The 24,870-nt window shown below is 38.1% G+C and overlaps 1 protein-coding gene across 1 annotated transcript in view; it reads left to right on the top strand.

The window, feature by feature from the left end:
• LOC127433393 (phospholipid phosphatase-related protein type 1) overlaps positions 1 to 24,870 on the top strand; it is a 95,781-nt gene that overhangs the window by 38,667 nt on the left and 32,244 nt on the right. Inside the window, exon 2 of the mRNA XM_051685259.1 lies at positions 5,780 to 5,876. Within this exon, the coding sequence (XP_051541219.1) occupies positions 5,817 to 5,876 (60 nt within the window). The 5' untranslated portion in view covers positions 5,780 to 5,816. The remainder of the gene's footprint in view (positions 1 to 5,779; positions 5,877 to 24,870) is intronic.

Genomic DNA, 24,870 nt, shown 5'->3' with positions numbered 1-24,870 from the left:
ATTTTTTTGAACGATGAATCGAAAGTTCAAACTTTTTTTAATAATTATTGATATTGGGACTCCAGAGAATCTCTTTTCTCTGGTTTGGTTCCAATTGGGCGAACGGCCTAGGACTAGTTTGAAGAAGTAATTTTTTTTAAATAATCTTAAATATTTAACAAATGATTTGATTCACACCTATCCTTCTTGAGGCAAAGTTGTTCAAAATGAGGAAATCTATATTATGGTATGAATAACGTGTGTCTGAGTGAAACAGCGGTATATGCAACGATTTACACACATGAAAAACACAATATCTCCTCCTGGTGGCCAATTTTTTTCGTATTTTGCACAGACCTCTTGTGCCAAGAGACAAATAGGCCTACCACGTTTCATTCTGATCTGCCTTTTCTAACCCTATCTAATAGCTGCTAAAAGTTGATTGGTCGATGGTGGCCATGTTTTTCAAGATATGAGACTGTCCTCATAGACATTGATGGCACCTTGGGTCAGACACTGTTCAGTCTGATCAGTTGATCAGACACTGCATGCAAAATTTTAAGTTTTTTTTTTTTTTTAAACAATCCAAAATAGCGGGAAAATGAAAGGGCGGAGAAAAGATTTGATGGTATTCCAAAAGATTCGCCATAACGCAAGGAATCACAGGAAAAATAATTTTGTTCGTAGGCCTTATGGTTTAAGAGTTATGGCCCAAAATGTTATTTATTTATTTATTTTTTGTTCACTGTAGCGCCCCCCTTTGGCCGATTGGGATGAGTCCATGCGTATGGTTAGCCAGCTGGAGTACTACCATTTCCCAAAGTTTCAAGTCTCTAGGCCTTACAGTTTGGTCTGCATGATCAGTTTTAAGGCAGAATAATAATAATAATAATCCTTACAAATACAATAGGGTTTCAACCCTTTGGACTTGAACCCCTAATAAGAAAACTAACGGATACAATAGGTTCCTACTGACCTTCGGTGCTTGGCCCTTAATAAGAACACTAACAATTACAATAGGTGCGTACGCCCCTAATTAAATTATTAGCTTTAATTTACCTTGGAGGAAATGTAGGTGTCCTCGCTTATATTATACATGTTCATATGGGAATGAGGAATGACACACTTAAATCAAAATGATGCCCTTCTCAATATTATTTATTTATTTATTTTATAAATTTTGTATTATTTTTAAAAACACTGCATGTATCCTCTCTAGGTACCTCGTGTCATTACAAGTGACCCAGCAACAACATTCTTAATTTTTTTGGGATCATTTCAATAAAATCCTGCTTAAAACTACTCAAACACACATTGCTCCCATAGGCTGTCATTGTAAAAAGCAAACGATAGTCAGAGTAATGGCAGCAGGGCAACAGTTGCTAAGACATAATTGGTCAGAAATGTTTTTAAGGCGGGGCTTGGCGTAGGGTCAATTCACTTATATTTAACGTTGGGAGTCATTTCAGACAGTCAGTTATTTGATGTGACTCATGTGAAGGCTTTTCAGAGCGCTTCATCGCAGCGCAAATGCAGTCTCAAGCGATGAAACACTTTCTGCCAAAGAGAAGTAGCACTTTCCCTTTCCTGGCACGCTTCCGATCTAATTCTAGTCAGCGCCTGGCAAAGAATCCATCTCTTGCTGCCCCAGCGCAGCCGAAAGCTACTACTGAGCCCTCTGTGAAGCCATGTAAACCGTGGCCCAAGCGTAAGCACCCGCCATCTCAGCGTGAAAATGCGACGATGGAAAAACCTTGTCTGGGCAGCAGAAATATTCCTGACATGCCCAGCCCTGTGAAGAAGAGCCCAGAGCTTGCCATTATTCACAGGCCAGAGCTGAAGAAGGCTCGATTTGAGGCACACAGTGTTTCTCCCCTCTTTCCCAATACTGTTCATCAGGAACGGGACATTGTTCAAAATGTTGCTTCTGTGTGTATTACTCAAAGATTGTTCTCACAAAAAAGAAAAAAGTGCCTGTTGTACAAACACGGGATGTTCACACATTCTCAGAAAAAGTTACATTTCCTCTTCACGTATCATATACCCCACACATTATACTCAACCGCTATCCTATGGTGAGCGGTGCTCTATCTCCTATAGCGATCCTATAGCGAGCGAATCAGTAAGCCCGCTGTCCCGCTGCGCGGACACATGGCAAGCCCTCACGGGCGTGTCAGACTGGGTGTTAAAAACGATTGAGTACAGTTATACGATTCAGTTTGTATGCCGGCCACCTCGCTCGGTCACTTTCTATTGGGCGCAGAGATTTATAGTCTCCTCGCAAAAATGCATTAGAGACTGTCCCAGACTGCACTTTACAAATGAGTGCGTACAGACCATTTTTCTGTGTCTGTTTCAGTTCAAACTAGGGAAAACATTGCCACTGAAGTCATTTCAGAGAATGCTGGGTTTTATGGTGGCAGCATCTGCCATCATACCATTAGGTGTGTTACACATGAAACCTCTCCAGTACTGGCTCAAGCCACACGTTCCACTTCACGCCAGAAGCCACGGTCATATGCGCATCGTGGTGACTTGCCATTGCCTAGCTGCTCTAGCACCATGGACAGCACCGGCCTGTTACCAACAGGGTGTTTTGCTGGGTCAAATTTTCAGAAGAAAAGTGGTGACCACAGATGCATCCAGCACAGGTTGGGGCACGCTGTGTGATGGACGCCCGACTTTTGGCACCTGGACAAGTGCGAAACGGGCATGGCATATCAGCCGCTTAGAACTACTGGCTGTCTTTCTAGCTTTGAGAGCTTTTCATTCAGACATTGTGAATCACCACGTTCTGATTTGTTCAGACAACACAACAGTAGTGGCGATACATAAATCGCCAGGGCGGACTCCGATTGCCCTATTTAATGAGCATGACACAAAGCCTCCTCCAGTGGAGTGGGCGTCATCTCTCATTGCGTGTGAGACATGTCCCAGGCCGTCTGAATTTCAGAGCGGATCTGTTGTCCTGCCAGGGAGCATTACCAGGGGAATGTAGACTTCATCCTCAGACAGTGATGAGGATTTGGGAAATATTCTGCAAAGCAGAAGTTGACCTATTTGCCTCCACGGAGAACTGGGCATGGATGCACTGGATCACAAATGGCCAGTGAAAATCAAGTATGTGTTTCCCCCGGTGCACCTCCTTCATTCTGTCATCGGCAAAGTCCAAGTGGATATGGAAACAGTTCTGTTAATTGAATCGAAATGGCCCAATCAGTCCTGGTTTCCAGACTAAGCCATGGGAAATACCGCTGAGGAGAGGCCTTCTCTCTCAAGTACAAGGCACGATTTGGCATCCCCAGCCAGAGCTGTGGAACCTACATGTGTGGCCCCTGAACGGAGCACATCAGACAAGCAAGTATTGGCTCAGGAGGAACACTATTTTACAGGCTAGAGCACAGTCCACGAGACACCTCTATGCAAATAAATGGCGCATGTTTGCAAATTGGTGCTCTTCACACTGTAAAGACCCGCTGAATTGCCCCATAGCTGAGATTTTGACATTCCTTCAAGAGCGGCTGGAAGCTGGTCTTACCCTGTCAATGCTCAAGGTTAATGTAGCGACTATCTTAGCATACCACACCCTGGAGGCTGGCTCTTCAATAGGCAAACATAATCTAGTCATAAATTTCCTTAGGGGAGCGAGACATTTGAACCCCCCTCGCCCTGCTATGGTGCTGACTTGGGACTTAAACTTTGTGCTGAAGGCACTCACAATTTCCCAGTTCGAGCCATTGGAATCTGTTGAGCTGCGGGTGCTTTCCTTAAAAACCGCACTACTATTGGCTTTGGCCTCATTTAAACAGGTGGGTGACATGTAGGCGCTGTCGACTGACAGCTCATGCCTGGAGTTTGGTCTAGATCTGTCAAAAGCCACCATTAAACCTAGAAAAGGCTACGTGCCTAAGGTTTTATCAGTGCCCTTCAGGGCTCAAGTGGTTCGTTTGCAAGCCTTTATTCCCCCACCGTTTAATTAGAATGAAGTGCAATCTATGCATATGTTATGCCCGGTGAGGGCATTGCATACATATGTCGAGCGCACACGTCATTTTAGGCTGTCGGATCAGCTCTTTATTTGTTATGGAGGATGTACAGAAGGAATGTCTTTCTCCAAACAAAGGCTCTCTCAATGGATTGTTGATGCGATCGCCCTCGATTACGAATCACAGGTCGCAAATTGCCCTACTGGTGTCAAAGTGCATTCAAACAGAGGCATGGCCTCGTCATGGGCATGGGCATGTCCTTACAGGACATATGTTTGGCAGCAGGATGGTCCTCACAAAACGCATTCATGAGATTTTATAACCTGGACGTGGCGTCCATCTCCTCACAAGTCCTCTCTGTATAGAGAGCTTCTTACATTCAAGCAGGTGAGACCAAGCCCTTATTATGGGTGGGCTACCGACTATAATCAACATGGCCACCTAATTATATGCTGTTGAACTGCCCCTTTAAAAGTCCATAAGCACTCCCATGAGAAATAAAACCTACTTTTCCAACCATGTTGTGAGAGGGTTAATAAACCATACTGTGTATAGCTATATGGTTCATATAAATATCAGACTACATTAATTTCCATCTGGCGTCCGCTACGTGGAACTATTCATATACACTTAAATATGACTTAAAAGTCATCGGCCTGTGGCCTGTGACTCTTATTAATATCTCTATTTAGTGTTATAACTCTGGGAGTGTGATGTCACATAGTGTGGTGTGATGGGATATCATTCCCCATAGTGCTTACAGAAATGTCAAGTTAACTGAATCGATAGGGAACGTCTCCGGTTGCACATGTAACTTTGGTTCCCTGAGATGAAGGGAACGAGACATTGCGAAAGCTGGCCGCACTACTTCTTCAGAGTTTCATAATACAAGTGACTCACTCTTGTCCCTCAGTCAGAAAATTCTGAGGAAATGGTGACTGAGCGCCCTCTTATATAGGCCAACTGCATGCCTGAAGGGGCGGGGCTCAGACACCATTACCAATCAGAGGATTGGCGTGCTTGTATAATGGTTTCAGCAAGGTCGTTTTGAAAGACACTTCCCATAGTTCTTACAACAATGTCTGTTCTCTTCATCTCAGGTAACTGAGGTTACATGTGTAACTGGAGACTTTTTATACTGACCTTGTCTGTGTGTCCCATCCTTAATTGACTCTATTCACTTGCTTAATGCACATTCTTGGTGTTGTTATGCAGGATTCATCAGTGAACGTACTTCCATCAAAATGTCATAAATTGCTCCACATATGAAACAAATTTCCTTTTTTGCTGATGTGCCCTAGGCCATGCAGGCTACTACTTAATGCTAACCAATAGCCAAATAGCTTTTTAGGCATTGTTTTCAACTACTGTTGTAGGTGATGCAGCCTTTCTAAAATCTTGCCAATGCAGTAATTTCAAAGGCGGTTAATGTTCACATAATAAATGTTATGGCAATGATAGCAAATAGCTTTCAAAAAGAAGTGTTACTGTTGAAATACGTAATGATGTTCTCGAGGGTGAACTTGACCCACAGCCTCCGTGTTCCGGTCAAAAAGCCTCTTTAAATTAATTCGCAAAGGATAAAATTCCCATCCTACACTTTGTTTTTCCTCAAATTTCCTGTTTCACTCGGAAATATGTCACTTTGTGGAAATAAAATGTGTTGCAAATGCTGTTTCATGTTGATTATAAGTCAATCACTCATCCAGTCACTGTTATTTCTCCTGTCTCTGTATTTCACAGGATGTTTGTAAATTCAGTATTGTTATTAAATTCTCTACTAATTTTACAATTATTTCTTCCCTTTCCTTTAGATTGCCAACTGTGGATCTTTGACTCAATCAATGCAAAATGGCTTCAGATAATACACAACGTAGTTATTCCATCATACCATGCTTCATATTTGTTGAGGTAAGTCGTGTAGAATGTATTCATTCAATTGCTATTATGCTGTATTCTCTGGATATTGTGCTGTTCCTTATATGGTGTAAAGACGTATTTTCTTTGTGAAACAGTGTTCATAGCATTGGCTGGGCATTTAATTAAAATCTCTGTCAAATCCTGCTTAATCACTGGGAATTGTGTGTCTGCACTTCAAAGCGTTTGTCTCCTTTAGAGAGAAGAGTCATGCATATCTCTCTCACAGTACTGTTGTAGGGTCTGTGAACTGGAGATGAGCCGCTGTGCCATTTGTATGAATTCATGAACACTGGATGCCAGATTCCCTTAGCTGTGTGCTCAGAGGGTGAGCTTTTTGTTAGTATGCAGGGCTCAACAATAAGGATGGCTTGATAGCCTGTGTGAGAGTGTTTTGGGACAGTTGACAGAACATTCACTTACCCTATTGGAACAGTGCTATATTATTATTATTGATATATTAATATTATTATCATTACCAGTACTACTACTACATTGAAAATTACATTTTACTATACAGAAGTAATACATTTCTGTCGCGTTTCTTTTTTTCAATTTCAATAGTCTGCATGTGCTACCCATTTCACAGTGAATAAAGTGATATGTTCTTTGTCATTAATACACACACAGAGTGCACGTGATGATGATGCAGTTAGTGTAGAAGCAGTGACTTCTCACATTCATGAACTGTTGATTGTATACATTAATTTCATTCCAAATATGTCAAATTCCATGACATTCCACTTTTATAGTTAATTCCATTTTTATGACTGGATTCCACGACTCTGTCAGTGGTTTCTGCAGCACAGAAATCATAGGGCCCTAATTATGCATATTTTTTGTGTCATCTTTATTATTTTTAATGAAATAAAAAAAAAACTTTGTCAATGAACATTTTTGAGAGTAATTCCGTTGATGAGATTTACACGAATGTCTGTATAGTGCGATCAAAACCACAATACCGTATTCTGTTTACACATCCAAGTACTGCCTTAATCGCATTATAAGGGTTCATGTAAATAGCCATTGACTCAACCAATTGCGTGAGTTTAGGGCGGCACTATCTGTTTGTTTGGCCAATTGCAACCAGAGAGACTGTTTGGGAAACCTGTCTGGAACCTATTTTATACCTTTTAAGTGAATTGCAAGAAAGCTAAAAGGTGATTTTAATAGTGGAGCACCCAGGTTACAGCACCTAAAATTCCCCTTATGTAAATTAGCATAGAATATATGCATTTTAACCTAAAATCTTGATATTTTGTCAATGTCAACTACCCAGACATTGTTTTTAGTTGCCTGTTTTTAGAGTGTGCACTGGAATTTTAGTGCCAGCGGTTCTTTCCTTTTATAACTTGTAAAATAGAAGGATTACACATTAGCAGAAAAGTGCCAGACAGCTTGCCAAACACTGTAAGAGATAAATAATATGTATCGATGCGAGGAGCTTCACAAACAGACTTCAGCTGGTACTTTCATACAAACAGAGATAAAATATATTAAAAAACACGCTTGTCACAAAGGTGCCTTTAACATGGCACATTCTCTGTTTCACAGTGCTTTCCACTAAGTGTGTGTGTGGAGCTTGCAGCTTTCAAGACACATCGGAGACAGAAACTAGGCCACGCAGTCACAATCACACAGCCGAATGCTCACTTAGTGAAGACGTTAAGGCAATGAGAAATACTGTCATGTGCTCAGATCTTTCCTTTAGTGAGATTATTCCTGTGAAAAAGCTCCTGAACTGAGAAGTGTATCCAATATGGTGACAGATGCCAGCTAACCTCTCCTCTAGTTACCGACTGGGCTGTAACTGGACACAGGCCATCTTCCGATCATGCTGTTCCTATTTAAACTGTCAGTTATGGAGCCTGTTTTCCACTGATTAAGAAATAACAAGGCAAAAGACCATATAGGACATTTATGTGTGTTAGGAATTAAATTAACCGTCCGTACGTCTACGCCATTGTACAGTATGTAGAGAAATTTCGTAGTATAAATGCACACGGTATGTATTAAAGTATCTGCGTACCTTCACCATAATATGTAAGAAATTTTATAATGGAATTAGCTGCATTTCACCACCATTATAAGAAGGATAAATGTCAAATAAATAGATTATTTGTCTGAATAAAATTCTCCACCATTAAAATGTAATACAACGGCTCATTGTATCCACTCACAATTTCTATTGTAAGGAATTAGCTTTAATAAGGGAATTATAATTAATTCACTTATTGAAGTAATACTATTCTCATGGCTTATTGAAAATAATATCACAAATATGTTTAGATATGGTTCGAGCTTCGGAGCGCAATCTTTTAAAATCAAGTGACGAGATTATCAAAATATACCACAGTCTAATTATCTTTGAAAACATACAAGACTTTATTGCTAATCTAAACACATAGACAAACACGACAAACAGGTTGGTGAGTAAATTGTAACAGAAGGGGAATGAAATTATCTATACAGATTAATTGAACTTTATGGAGTCTATAGACAATGCCTTGAGAACCATTCGATACTTCTTTGAGTCTAACTCGATTTGCAATCGGATTCTTCAAATTATATTAAAGAGACCACCAGTACTTTCAACAAAAGTCTGGAGATGTACTCGTGTGTCATTGCGTTTCCTTGCGTTGCTTTGGTTCTTTGGCTGTGTCAGTAAAAATTTCCGGTGGTTCCGTCTATGTTTTGGACCTCTGTTAAGATCGTGGATGTCTGTTGCTGGGATGTTGAGGCAGGGCTTTGAAGCGAGGCCTGCCGCAAGGGAGACTCGCAACTCCCCGTCATGTTGGTGAGTCGTAGCGCAGAGAAGAGAAGAGCTTCCTCGGAACTCTTAATTCCGAGCCTTCCTGGACTCTACATTGTACGGAACTTGAGGGGCGCCGGAGAAAGCTAAAAGCCATCAGGTCAAGAGAGGAAACAGAAAGACAAAGAGAGCTGAAGAGGAAGAGCAAGAAGAGAGTGTTTTGTCCGAGGTGGGGAGGTTTTTTTAGTCGACACTGACTGCACCCCAAAGGTGTCTTGAGCCAGTCAGAAGTGTCTTTTGCTGGGTCACATGGGATCATCTCTCTGTCCCTCCTTCTAAAGGGAATTAATGTTCCTTTTTCCCATTTCCTGCTTGAAAAAGTACATGTTTTAATCATACATTTTATATAATGAAATCGGTGTAAGAGACATGACATCTGTTAACATCAACATTCTCTACATAAACAGACAATCATTTACATATGAAACATGACATACTTTAACTTTGTAATTAGTTCACCACATATTAAATCCTAAATAATGTATTGTAATACATTAATCATGTATGCATGAGGTCAGGATAATGCATTCTATAATTCTAACTACACTTAAGGATAATGTGAAGGTTTTTGATACATTTTAACTTATAAAACTTGGTATGAGCATTGTAAAGTGTAAAGTCACATATTTTCAAGCAACTCATGGATTCAGGATGCCATCTCCAGGAAATGACCAAAGAGGATGTCTCATGACTAATTTGGAGCCTAGAAAATTGGTTATTTTCCAGAATAAAGAGTCATAGAATTGGCATTGTGTTGTTCATTGTAATTCAGGAGGGTCTCACAAGGAGAGCTTGTTCTAACTTTGTGTCTTTTATTGCCCATCACCTCTGCTCTTAGGGTCTCTCTGCTGAGATGGTTAGCTGGTCATGTCATAGGGGTATTCCCTGATATATAACATGGACGAGTAGAGGTTGTTGTGGTCTGCAGATCTCTTTTGTTCTCAAGATGGTTGGAAAAAAACAGATGCTGCAGCCTTAGACTTGCTGGCTTCAGTCTGAATTTTCTTAGCTTCTTAATGGTTAGAGGAATTTACAGCCATCTTGGTGTAATTCTGTTTTAATTCTTCTTAATTTCCTTCTGCCGGGCTACTCTAATCCTACAACCAACACATATTTGGCTGGCAATTTAAAATCGTGGACCTTGTGTGTAGCTTTAACGTACAAATAGTTCAGCATTATATTCTTCTGAGTGCAATCTGAGCAACCTCTTGTCTACCTTGGCTAGTAATGTTGGTGCTGCATACCTGGATCACACCACAGCCATCTGTTGACCTGTTTTCCTAGTTTGCCTAGTTGAAAGCAACATTCAGGCATTACAGACTGTAATTATACCATACAGTATTGTTATGATTAGTCCCAGTCTAGGTTGGGAAAACTGTAACAAAAAGGTTGTGGTTCCCCTCTTTCGTCCCAGCACTCAAAAATAGTCAAGTTTTTAGAATGCAACATAAGGCATTTATTTGATACTAATGAGAAAGGAGGCAAAAAGGCTTCAGGAGAGGACAAAGGCCAAAATAACAAACAAAAGTTCACTAATTCCTAAAGGGGAGTCAACTAAAGGCCCAGGTATACTTCACATTGCCTGTTCCGTTCTGTCTCGTGCACAGTTGTGCGCTCAGCTTTGAAGGTATACCTCACGTGGATGAGCGCGAATGGATGCGTTCGACACATGCGCAGTACAATTGTTTTGTTATATGCTACCAGACGTTAGAGGGTAGCACCGAGACGTGTCATTTACAGGACATCCGACAACAACAACAACAAAATGATGGAGAAGGATATGTTCTTTGACTACTGCTTGACAGTACAGCCCAACTGTGCATATTGCCACCTAGAGGACTCTTCTATCTCAACAGTCAACCTTGTGCATGCGCATTTGTCCGCGCGGACAGAAAAATCTAGCTGCACGCAGACACTGTGCACGGACATCTGCGGACACTCCTGATGATGAAAATTATGTCACGCGGACTGTGCGTGGACCGTCGCGGAACACGGACAGGCGAAGTATACTTCTAATGGAAATAAACAACACAATTGTACTCTAACTCCCTTTCTACCCAAAACAAGAGCAAACAGATATTAAACAAAATGGCACCCACCTCCCTACAAATGCTCCCAAAGTAATCAGTCCAAGGCACACTTGACTTAGAACAATACCTTTTAACACCTTTTAACAACTGTTCACTCAATAGGCACAAATGCAGTCTCAAGTGATATACAACAAATTCACAAGAGAATACAACAACATGTCTGAGCCAGGAGAGGGGAGACGTTGAATGAAGCTTTCCAGCAGCTTTTATCCTCCAGCAGCTCACAGCCAGATGAGAGCTCCTCGTTAGTGCTCTCACCTGGTAGTGATTAGAGTGAGAGGGAGAATGAGAGAGAGAGGAGAAAAGCCAGGGACAAACAGACATGCAAAACTAAATATTCCCACCCCAATATACACAACCAAAACAGATACAATGTTACACCACATTGAATACGTCTTATGACGTAACATTATGCACGATTACTGTGTTGCTTCAAAGGCCAACATGCAATTTTAGTGTTTGCCAGTGGGCTATAGTGGCCTACAAGACAAATGTAACACAGTGTGATCAATGTTTCTTTATACTGAGGACAAAATTCGGCAACTTAAGACATTATAGGTCTACAGAACATTTGTCACAGCCTGTGATTTCTGCCTTATTTAGTGTACATTTATCACATTATGCTTTGTGTTGTATTACCCTGGAATTAGTAAAAAAATTAATAAATAGTTATCACATCTGTGATGGGGTTTCTAAAACAGCTGCTGAGAGAGTGACAGTAAATTTGCTATCTTCTCTCTTCTGACTGCTGTAAACCAATTGCTCTCTATTCTTTTCCTCTTGTTGAAATGTAAATGTAATACGTTTGTAATATAAATGTAATAGTGGATTTTTTTTATTTTCCTGTTAGAGCAAATTGGTAAGAAAAAATAATATTTGCTGTGGTGTCGTCCCACTCACTGCTATTGAAGTTGAAACTGCGATATTTACTTCCGTGTTCCAAAAGCCAAAAATGTGAAAAGGGTTTATTAAGAGTGTATAGAGGGATGAATCTCACAATCCTGTCTAGAACATGTCTAGGTCATATTTGAAATTTATGGCCAGAAAAAATGCTGTAAATGAAAATAAAATTGGCTTAGGTGTGTGGACCATTTTTAGTAGCATTGAGCAGTATTTTCAACTAGAAAATGCACGACATGTTGATTCTGTGAGAGAAGGTCATTATGGAAGAGGATGTCCCAAAGATAATGCTAAAATCTATTTAATGTAGAACTGTCAAAGTTAACACATTAACGCATGCAATTAATAAAAAAATGTATTGCGTTAATTTGTATTAATTGCTATTAACCGATTTATTGTTAAAAAGCATAAACCAGCATAAACGCTGGTTGGATTAGGATGGAACCTTTGTGATGTGTCCACCCGGAGTCATTACACTGATGCACCACCACAAACACACACATAACAGCCGTGTCAGTGATCAAATGATGGGGAATGGACCTAGTTATTTTTTTACGAAAAAAGCCCATTTCTATAATAGAAATGTAGTACTTTGCAGCCTCTGTAATGCACAGTTTAATTACCACAGAGACATGTCAAGTCTTAACTGTCACGAAAATGCAAAATAAGACATTGTTTGCAAGCGCTTGTCATGTGGAGTTCAAAGCGGCACTGAGGCTGGCGTTGATGCAATGATGTAAATCGTGAATGCGGCTGCATGGCTGCTGTAGCAAAGCGGATAGCCACAGTCTGCCAGCCAATTAATATTGTGGTTGATAAGAGTTTAAGAGATTTAATATGCATTGCAATGAATATGCAACCTATGGGGACTTGTTCTTTCAATTAGTCGACCTCACACTTAGATTTTGCGAAAAGTTTAATGTTACTTGAATTGGTGATATTTTAGTGCATTTTTATCTTTATACTGTGGATAGGCTTTGTTTGGAAAATGTTAATAAAGCATTATTGCATATTATTTTGTTTTCTTTCCTAATAAGGAAGTAAGTGCATTTTGACAGGAAAAGATGTATACTGTATATAGAGTAAAATTTAAGCAGGAATATTTTCCAAATCTGCGATTCATCGCGATTAACTATGAAAATTTATGTGATTAATTGCAATAAAAACATTTAGTGCCTGACAGCACTAATTTAATGATATATTTAAATATTTATTAATAATGTAATTTTGTGTAATTTGGCCCTCCATAATTTTCATGTGTATAAAATGTTACTTTGTGTGGAAAGGACAACACCTGGATAAACAAAAATTGATTTAAGCGGTGTCAGAAACACTGGAAAGTAGATATTTGAAATTTAAGCTGTTTCTCAATGTGTGTTCTTTTGTGTTCGTACGTTCTCATGGACTCGTTCGACATCGTCGTCCACTACCAAAGTTCAATTCCAACTAAGATCCAATTACCCAGATCTTTTCTTGATTAGGCCGAATATCGAGTACGTATCGAATCGTGACTTGTGTGCAAGAACCCATTTGTAGTACCAGAAGTCATTGCGGCACTGCGGTGGCAGACGAAGGACATTTGTCGTGTTTTCCCTCAAGACTTTCCTGTTGTAAGCTCGCGAAAGTCTATTAGCTTGTGAGAATCGTCATATTCCGTCAACATTTGTTGTTTTGTTGAGCATCATTTTAATAAAGTAGTAAACACATGGGGGAAACAAGTGTTAACTTCATCGTGTCACTAGTCCTTCAAAAGTCCTATCCAATCTAGTCCTATCTCTTTGTTTGTTCAATGGCAGATGATGAGCATATTCAGAAAGCTGTTCTGAAAACATTGTTTATTTCTGCAATTCCATTCGGTGGCTCTAGTGTCCCAGAAATGACATACTTACTTCAGTTTAAAATAGTGCGACCCTGTGTCCACATGTGTTGACATTGTATTTTGACTTGCTATACACAACACATAATTTAAATGAATAAAAAATGACTGAATACTGTTCACAAGACTCTAGACTGTCATTTAAAGGGTTAACATCTGTCGCACCTAGTCACGTGACGCAACAGAATGCCATCGATTTCCTTGAAGCGTTCCTACGGACGTAGTGCCAACAAAAGTGCCTCTGGTAAGAAGTCTCTTTAAGGTTTTTCATTGAAACCTGTTTGGTTGTATAGAGGAGAGTCTCTAGTTTTGTTTGATATGCCACATTCAAAAATCTGTTCATTTTTCACACGTCAGAGCGCTGATAAACATGATGTCTACATATGTGGAAACTCATACCGCATTTCCCTCAGTGGTTAAAAACATGTTAATACTTGGGGCCTTGGTATCTCAGCGAGTACTGACACTGACTACCTCCCTTGGAGTCGTGAGTTCGAATCCAGAGCGTGCCGAGTAACTCCAGCCAGGTCTCCTGAGCAACCAAATTGGCCCGGTTGCTAGGGTGGGTAGAGTCAACGTTGGGTTAACCTCCTCGTGGTCGCTATAATGTGTGGTTCTCGCTCTCAGTGGGGTGCATGGTGAGTTGTGCGTGGATGCCACAGAGAATAGCGTGGGCTTCCTCACGTGCTAGGTCTCCGCGGTAACACGCTCAACAAGCCACGTGATAAGATGTGCAGATTGACGCGGAGGCAACTGAGATTCATCCTCTGCCACCCGGATTGAGGCAAGTCACTACGCCACCATGTGGACTTAGAGCGCATTGGGAATTGGGCATTCCAAATAGGGGAGAGAAGGGGAGAAAAAAAAAAGACACGTTAATACTTAACACGTTAAGTATTTTGAATAACTTTCAACTCTTACACATCTGTGGGTCATTTCGATTCATTTTAATATACATTTTGTTATATTTTATTTTGTAATCACTGTGCAGTATGATTCGATTCGTTAACATTAGTTAATGCATTCCTATATACCTATATTTACTATGCATTTTCACATTGAGAATAAATGGGTTCATTCAAAAGCTGAAACATTTTGCCTTCAGAGGCTTTATATGGAGTTAGGATGAAAATAAGGTGCATTTCAAACTGTTCTAAGACCAGTGAAGACAGACAGCACACTGGAGGTTAAGTCATTCACTAAATAGGTAGCAAGGGATCATCCTATAGCTTTCTATGCATCTAAGTGGATTCAATCCTAAAATCCTAGTCAAAAGTTCTGTTTCAGGCTGCAGATGATGTTTGGACCACTCAATATGTTTGGCAGACATGGGATAATGGTAATCAGTGCATAGATTCAGAATATTATAATGCAACATTTTATTTTAACATGGTTGGCAGTGATTGGATGATGCTGGACATTACTTTGAATAAGAATAATTTATTCAGCTTTACAGAAAAACAGCTGTAATGTCTCAAAAACATGAATAACCAAAACTCCTTGAAACATAAACAATTTGATGAAATAAATCTGACTTTCTGTAGCTTAGTGTTATTTAAAATGTCACAACATAGTCTCTCTGTCCACATATGTGGACATACATTTTTAGGAAAACTATTTGCTCTAGAATTAAAATATAATATATGTTTTTGCTTGTTTATTAGGTGCTACTAGTTACAAATCAAAAAGACAAACAGAAAATGCACACATCAGTGTCTCTCCTGTCCTTCCAAGTTCGTTCTTCCAAGGTAACTTTGCAAGATTGGTTTTTGTAAGAATGCAAGTCCATTCTCTGCTTTCTTATCTTAGAGAAACACCCTAAGTTTGCCCCATATATTTTAAAGTGTTGTGTTCTGTAGGGATGGGAATCATAGAGAATTGAACAACTCCATTAACTATTCTTGTAGTACTTGTGACAAATTGAGTCTTTTTGACCAATTCCATTGACAACTTTTACTTCAGTGAAAAATGTACCTCTTAAGTTTATATCAGATTCTTAAAGTGTTTTTTATCTCCAGAATTCCATGTGTCACTGGCAACACACATGTGGGGTATTTCTTGCATTAAACCACCACAAAAATGCAACCTAAGGAAAAAAATCAGAATGGGTCTTCACTTTTTTTTCTTTTATTATTATTTTCACATTTCACCCAGCATTGGCAGGTGTGACAAAAAGTGATTTTGGCCTCTATCAGTGAAACATCACACACTCTGCCCACTTCACTCTGAGATTCGTCGCCTGTAATAAACAGCTATTCCCCAATAACATCAGACACAATTAATAATTCATCCTAAAACTCCAGCCAAGAAATATTCACCGGGGGGTTCGAGCTGCACATTTGTGTCTCTGTGTGAGTGAGAATAAATGTAGGTCTTTTAAATCTTTTAAGGTGAAGTGTGAAATTTTTAGATGTTAAAATAATTACTCCTATCCCAGTTTAAGATGGAAAGACTGTAAGTAAGCCATCTGTAGGTTGACATCCTGAAGAGTACAAACAGTATGGCTCTGTGCCTCTTTCACCACATTGGTTTGAGTGTTCCTACATTTCAATTTCTGACCCAACCAGTGGTGTGAGTTTGGGGCAGGACTACTTGTTTGTTTGAACAATGGCTGGACATTGGGGCAGGACAATCAAGGGCTTGTCCCTTTTTCTTTAAAAGCTGGTGAATCTGTATCAATACTCAGCCCGAGTGTAAAGATGCCTTTTTTGCAGATATGGCGTACATGACTAGCTAGATTTCACCCATTTTAGGAGAAATAACAAGGAAAGTAATGTTTCCTTGTCAACTAGATGCCGAGGGCAGTAAATGTGATAAGTAGTTTTCCAAATATTGTCCATTCTTCCTCAAAATTACTATTGGAATCATTAAGGAACCAGAATCATAAAGTGGAATTGGAACCATAATTGGTAAATTCTCTATTAACGTGGATTGAATATTATTATTTTTTTTTTCACTGTCAGTTAACAGCAACAAAGTGAAAACACATTTTTAGAACATTTTGCCATAATATATACCATATAAATGAACCCAATTCTAATGTAACACCCCCATTTTAAACTTAGCATTTGATACATAGTAGGTCCTCCAAAACCTGCTCTTGAACTCTATAGAATACCAGTAGAGAAATCTGAACATTGCAGATTCTGTTCACAGATGCTCCCTAACTAATCTGAGGCAGTTTGAAAGCAGTCTTCCTGGAAGAATGATTAAAAACTGCTCAAATTCAGTCGTGCAAAAATGGTTGACACACACACAAGACACGCAGCTGTTCCCGCTGCCAAGAGTGTTCAACTAAACACTGAATAGACGACAAATGCTCTAAATGATCTAATTAACACTATGATAGTTTAGTGCATACCCACTCGTGAATATTTTTGAGGAGATAAAATAAACTTAAAAATGTATGAGCTGAATTAAATTTGACTGAGTAAACAGCGCTCTTCTTCCTCAAGAACACACTACGTCCAGTTTCAGGTTTGGAACAAATCAGTGGCTTAATTGTAAACTCAAATCAAGTAGATCAAGAGTTCTTGTATTCTGAAGTGAAGTCATGTTAGTTAGATAGTATATCATGCTTTTTTGAGTAATAAATTGTTTGGGTTCTACTCTTCATGTTTGCAACAAATCAGAGCTAATCATTATGCGTTTCTTTGAATCTGCTGTCGGCCAAGGCCATTTTTTACTTAACATGAGTAACCTAAATAAAATGTAAATAGCTTAAAAAGAGCAGATGAAATCAAAATTGGAGTTTTGTGACTGATGTCTGTTTACATTTCATTTGTCATCTGTATGCTAGTGTACTCCTCAAAGTTGTCAGTTATATTTTAGCAGATAAACACATTTATAATTTACTCTAGATTTTTGTAAAGGTGATCATCTTATCAGAGCGAATGTCACTACCGAAATCAAAACTCGTGGATATCCAAAAAATATGTCTTATGAGCAGGTAAGTAGCATGTCTTCCGCTGTTGCTTTGACTTAGACATAACAATTGCTAGTCATGCAGATAAGGTCAAACAGTGGAAACTATTATAACTTAGCTAGCAGACTATTCTTGGCAAATAAACCAAGGAAGTAACTGGTTTAGGGATTGGCATTTTTACCGGCATAAACATTGTTTTGTGAAGCTATAACAATGCACTGTAGAGGTGATGCTCTGCAAACTAAACATTTTGCAAACTAGCAAGATTTAACCACGGTGTCCTCTAAATTGTTAAATGCCACCTCTCAAAAGCCAAGCTGATGTTGATTCGTGTTTTATTACAGGCTCTGTCGCTTTCCCTTTTTGCTTGCAGACTCTTCTCGGTTCGAGGTTTCTTTATTTTTACAATGGATTACCTTATTTGAATGATCTGTGGTCAGTGTTGCTCATTTGTTGTGGCTACAAGCTTTCAGCTTTAAGCTACTACCACACCTTCCAGCGCACCATACACACGCTTTAGTAGCCCAACCTTCTTTTCTTTATTTATGGACATGACATAAACACGCACGGACAAATGATGGAAATATGTAATTTCCTGGGAAGTTTGTCCTGACAGCTCTAAAAATATAAATCATAATTATAGGCTTACCGAAGTGAATCGGGGTAAGGCAAAACACCGTTTGAAAGACAGATTTTTGGTGTACTCAGTCATCAAAGAAATTTTGTTCATTTTAATAAAAAAAATTTGTTTTTTTTTAAACGTACATAGAGTAGCTTTAAAGCGCATAAACTAGGGGTGCACCGATATTTCTGGGCCGATACCGATAACCGATAATTTACAGCTCATTGTGGCTGATACTGATAACCGTAACCGTGACGACTCACTAACAGAGAGAGGATAATGAACTTTAAACAGTTGTAATAATGCATTAAACCAAAATGAGGCGATAAACAGCATGTAACAAACATTAAACAACAAAACACACAATACTAACCCTAATCTCGATATACATGGTGTAATATTTGTTCTATCAGCCAGACTTTGAATACAGAGGTTGTTTGTGTATGTCATATTCTGTATGTGCGCGCATTGTGCTCATGTGCGTCTCATTCATTGACGCTTGTTACAGCGCTCATTTGTGACAGTTCCAGTGTATAACTTATGAAATGTGAACTCAACAATAATAATGGGAATAGGTGGGGTCATTTGTTATAATGTAACTATAATTGTCTTGAGTTATAATGTTAGAAAAGTCTCATCTTGTAAAAAACAAGCACATTCATTTCACTCACAAGCTAGTGTTTTTATCCATCTCGAGTCACTCTGTGAGAATTATTTCAAGATAAATGTACCGTGTTAGGTTGTGTTTGGACTTTTTTTACCACAATGCTGTTCTGTAAGTAACAATGTGCTATTTCCCACATTCTGTTTGTTTCATGTATTAATAAGCGAAAATGATTGCCCCCAAGTTGCATACATGCTTTTGTCACGTTTTCGTTTATTACCTTATAAAACAGAATATGGGAAATTACATGTCGTAGCTTACAGCAGATGACTAAAACCAGCCACAAAACAATGTAACAAGGTGTAGAGATGTTGAAATAATCCTCACAGAGCGACATGAGCTTGGCTCTCATTAAAACAGACACGCTGTGTGTGCGCACGTGCTCTGTTGCTTAAGGTTGCCCATTCAGAGAATTTCAGCTGCAAGCAAATAAACCGTAACAAATTATCGGTGAAAATATCTGTGGTAATTCCATTATCACATGATAGTAATATTTTGGTATTACCAGTTATCGGCCAATAATATATCGGCCGCCGATATATCATGCAATATTCAAGCGATGTTGCTTAATTTTACACCGGCAGCAAAATCATTGCGAATATATTTTGAATATTGAATATCGCCCAGCCCTAATTAAGTCTACATAATCGCATGACCTCAAAATTAACCTAACTTAATTCTCGTATTATTATGACAATGACATAGCACACTGTGCTACTCTTTCAACAATTGTTACAGCACAGTGTCCAAAAATAGTGAACCATGTATGCATTTTAGTTGGTTTGATTCAGTGCTGATCAGAATGATGAATCAGTGTTCTCTGAAGTCGTTCATCATGTATGCTTTAAGGCCATGTCCCAGTGAACCACCAGTACTGTAAATTGGCTGGCTTGTTGAGTTTATGATGCATACAGCCTGTTATGATTGATTGTGGTTGTAACAGCTGTAGCACAGCTTCTGTTTAGTTTAGTTTGATCTCTCTGGGTGGATGTCAAGTGAAGCTGATGGAAAGTGCTTGCTTATCTATAAGGGATCATGGCCGGGTCTAATGGGGGGCTTGGGGAGCCTTGGTGGAAACGATCAGCGGGGATGCCCCTGGTCTGACAAATAGAGAACCTATTGCCCAGCCTAAAGGTCATATCCTAGTACCGGCCCTTTAAGGGAGTATAGGGAACCAAATTCAACTTGGTTGCCATGACATTGCTAGGTAGTTCCTAGGGTGTTCTAGGTGGATTTTTATTATTGGCCCAAGTCAAAAGAGTCCATCCTGAAGTCTTTATGATATTCTGGTCCTTAGATTGACCACATATTTGTTGTTGCTGTGTATCTTATGCTTATTAGAATATTGCAAGATTGCATCACCAAACTCACTGAAATCAATTGTAAGTCGAGGCTCCTGTGTGCTTTGTGTGACGAGAGCTATTTATATGATGCACAGAGTTGCTGCCTAAGGATAACCCTAACCTAACCCTATACCCTAAACCTAATCTTTCAGTTAGGATGCTGCCTTAGAAGGTATCTGCCTATGTAGACAGTAGACAGCAAGGTAGCTCACTAGTGGTTAGAACAGAGCCAGAGTGAATTTCTGTGTCTGTCTCAGTCAAATTGTCCCTCTATGTTTGTCTCTGCCCTCTAGCCCACCTCTGTGCTTACTCTTTCTTTCTCCCTTTCTCATTCACTATCTTTCTCATTTCACACTCTGCTTGAATTATATTCTGCCAAATTGTTCTTCTTTGTAGTGCCATACTGCCCCCTGTAGGAGAGCAGAGGCAGCATGTGTTGTGCCAGGCTGATTATTGAAATGTGGTTTGGGAGATAATGAGATCCAAATAACTGAGCTGTAATTATCCTCCATAAAATCACATCTGCAGCAGAATAATTTTGATCTCATCAACCCTTTATGCATTAAACATGAGATGTGTTGACATGAGACACTAAAAGGCATATTAATGGCACTTTTGTAATAAAAACATTTTACTGAAAGTGGTAATATACAGGGTTTCTAAAGGATTCCTGAAACTATTTTTTTTAAACCACCAAGGCATAAATGGAAATGTAACAACCTCTCAGAAATGTAATTTCAAAACATAAAACATTACTTAAAAATTGTCATTGTTTTTGTAATTCTGTTTATTGCTGCTAATGACAGAAATCACACACTTAACCTTAAAGCTACTTCAATGCATTCTCTCATACCACATTTAATACAATGTCATAGAGAATTTAAGACTACAGTCTTGACCAAAACAAAATATGTATCGTTTAAAACTTAGAAGCTGTACTTTACAGTGCATGTAGGCATTATGACCAAAACTGAACAAGTGCTTTGAAATTAACATACAGATCAGAAGTGTTCCGTTTTGATAATTGTTTCATAATTTTGCACTGTACATATTATTGTAATCATTAAAAACATCAAAGTGATAGCCATGTATCATATGTATTTGGACAGCTCTCAAGTAGTAGAATACAACCAGCCTATTTGGTTTACTCACAGACACAAATATAGCGAGTAATAGTACATGTCTTTTTAGATACATGTTACATGTAAACAGGTGTCGCTTATAAGCCTAGTTTTTGCTTATAACGTCACGCAAAATAAACAGAACATAAAATATCCATGCATTCCATTAATTAGAGGAGGTGATTATCTTTCAAACTAGCCCCCACACAAGGTAATCTGATCCCTCGATCATTAGATAATCCATACGAAGCACAATGTGCTATCTGGCTAAAAACATGTTAGCTTTCCTGGATCAGAGGACTTAATTGGAAATGATGTAGTACGTTGTCCTGCATCATGGAACGCTAAACCAATGGTATTAGGGTTCAGATCATTGCAACCAGAGGTGGAAGTCATCCAAATATGGGCAGAGAGGCTTGTTCACTGTAATTACATATGGCGACCAGGAGTTGGCGCCAAGCACATGATACAGACTCAATGATGGCTCAAATGACACAGAATGGAACTGAATGAGATCTCGTTACTCATGCTTGAATGCTTTAGAGAGAGAGCATACCTTTAGTCAGACCAGTGGCAACAAAATGCTTCTGTATCTACCCCAGTGCTAACAGTTTTTCATAAGGCATTTTTTTTTTACTTCATTTTTTTACTTGTTTATTCATCTTACTTATGGTTATGTTAACTTATAGTTAATGTTAAATGTTTTAATGTTTATGATTTTTATAAATTATATAAATAATATTAATACTAATTAACTTTTAGCTTATTATGACAAACATGTGGATTTATTGTCATATGACAATTCATTTTGAATTGTGCTAAATATTGCTTGTGTTGTAAATAAAAACTATTAAAAATGCTTTACTTAAAGCTTAAATGAATTTTATATGGTTATTTCACATTTTTAGTGTTATAGTATATGAACTATTCAGTTCTCATATCCATTAAACGTTCTTCTGGTAATAAAACCAAAATTAAATTTAAAAACTAAACAAAATCCAAATGTTACGGTAGCATTTTGGGAACCCCTAAACGGTTCTATATAGAACCTTTCCACCTGGCTCTTTTGATAGAACCCTTAAAAATGGTTCTATATAGAACATATTTATAGGTATATGTATGTATGTATGTATGTATGTATGTATATATACAAATATATATATATATTAAAGCCATACCAAAATGAAATTTGAGACCGATACCGATTTTAGAGAGGGAAAGTTCACCGATTACCGATATGGTGGCCGATATAGTTAATTTTTGAGCTGGAATGAAAACTGACCTTTTCTATGTGGATTTTTCACTGATTTTGCACCGATATGACTATGCAAAGGTACTCAGAAGGCTGCTTTCTTAAATATTTTTATCAAAGAATATTTGACATTATTATTATACATTGTCAACAAATTCTAGAAATGAACACTGAGAAAATAAAGAATAAATAAAAATACAATAAATAGCTTAATAAACATCAGTACTGTATGATTAATATGTGTCAATTGCTGACCATTTAAATAAAGAATAAATAAAAATACAATAAATAGCTAAATAAACATCAGTACTGTTTAGTATCAGTCAAATGCTGACCATTAAAATAAAGAATAAATAAAAATAAAATAAATAGTTAAATAATCATCAGTATTACTGTTTAGCATCAGTCAAATGCTGAGTATATTAATACTGCCGAGTCAAGATAAACAGCGGCAGCGGTGTTACACCGTATTCTGCTATGCAAGTTCAGGGGAAACTTTCAACGCTGGAAAACCAGACTTTTAAATATTACATTTTGTAAATGCAACGACTGGAATTGTTCGGTTGAAGGGGGTACCAAACTGTGAATCCTGAACAAAACAGTTTGGTGAATACATGTTTACTCATTAGCTTCCACTCAGCTGACAACAATGAAAGTAGCTACGTGATTAGCTATAAGCTTATTGTCACAGAGAGTAAAAGACGGACCAGCATTGCGTCTCACCAACTAGGTAATAATATAGCGTGAAATCAACACTCAACAGACACAATCCACCACCGCACCGTTGTCTGCTGAGCTGCAAAAAGATGCTCTGTTGTTTACCTTTCAATCTGTTACATTACTGACTGCACTGACAAACTATAGCTAGCTAACATAGCAAACAATAGCAAAGATAAACATGAGTGACATGGTTGTCAGGGACAGGGTTAACATTATATTAGTAATATTGAAAAGTGAAAATGATGGGGCCATTGTTTATTAACTTTCCAGTATGTATTTCACAAACTAGTTAGCAACTTACTGTGAAGAGACCGCTCAACTCCGCCCTGTCTGCAGAGCCACCGTCAGCTCAGAGAAATTTGTAGTTTGTCTGCTGGACAAACTACGCTATGACACCAATTCTAAAGCATTGTTTTCTGCATTATATGTCTGAAAAAAGTTTTCATATCGCCGCATATCGGTAAACATATACGCTGATACCAATATATCGGTGAAAGGCTAATATCGGCCGACCGATATACCGGTTGGGCATTAATATATATATATATATATATATATATATATATATATATATATATATATATATATATATATATATTAAAAAAATCTCTATTTACCCTACTAAATTATGACAAAAAATGTGTCCTTGCAGTGAAAAAGGTCCAGAAATTATTAAAATGTATTAAAATAAATGTAAAATGTTTTAAAATAAATTGTAGCTTAATGTTTTGGATAGTTCACACATTTATAAAACAAATATTAAGTATTGTCAGTGTAGTTAGCTGCTTTTATCATGTAGCTTGTTACATAGCTCTGAAGTGTAGCTTTTACTTAAGTTTTACATAGAGTAGTTGGTCGTTTAGTTTGCTACATTTTTTAGCTTTCTCAACACTGGAATTTTATATAACTACTGCATGATGCACTACCAAAATAATACCAACAAATTACCAAATTAGAATAAAAAAATGTCAGCATCTACTATTGTAATACTGTGTCAACTCAACCAGGTCCCTGGTTCAATTTTGTTATTTTTTTAATTAATTAATTAATAATATTATTTTACTAGTGAAAAGCAAATATAAATTATCATGAAAGCCGAAATCTTAAATGCTATGGATCAATATTGACTGTGTTACAAAATCCATTATTTTGTAGGGGGGGGGGGGTCAAAAATAGAAATTTTGCCTATTACTGGTACAGGTAAAAAAAATAAAAACCTTAGAAAGGTGGCAGTGTCATTATTTTATTTTTACACAGAGAAAGGTATGTATTTTACTAAAATCAGTTGACTTCAGACAGCACACCTTGTTGAATTATATGGCAATGTTGTAATTCTAAAAAAAAAAAAAAAACTTAATTTTGAGTGCCTATAACTCCAGAAGTGTCACAGTCTGTCTCCATCATGTTCTTCAAGGACTCTTATTTTGAAGTTTTCCCCTGCACTACATTTCCCAGAATTCACTGCCCTAATCACATCCATCTGTTCATCCTCATCCTCATCTGCCTTCCATTCCCTCATCAGTTTTCTGTGTATAAATACCCTCTGGTTTTGTTCATCATTTGTCAGTCCTTGAAGTGTTGCGTTGAGTTTATGAAGTGCCACATTGCGTTTATGTATTGCAATGTTGTTTTGTTATTTTGTGAAGTTAGCTCTATCGTTTGT

Source organism: Myxocyprinus asiaticus, chromosome 43 (genome assembly GCF_019703515.2).
Source record: "Myxocyprinus asiaticus isolate MX2 ecotype Aquarium Trade chromosome 43, UBuf_Myxa_2, whole genome shotgun sequence".
NCBI classification, from domain to species: Eukaryota; Metazoa; Chordata; class Actinopteri; order Cypriniformes; family Catostomidae; genus Myxocyprinus; species Myxocyprinus asiaticus.
The sequence above is the reverse complement of the archived record's forward strand: the minus strand, read 5'-3'. Positions and strand labels throughout refer to the sequence as shown.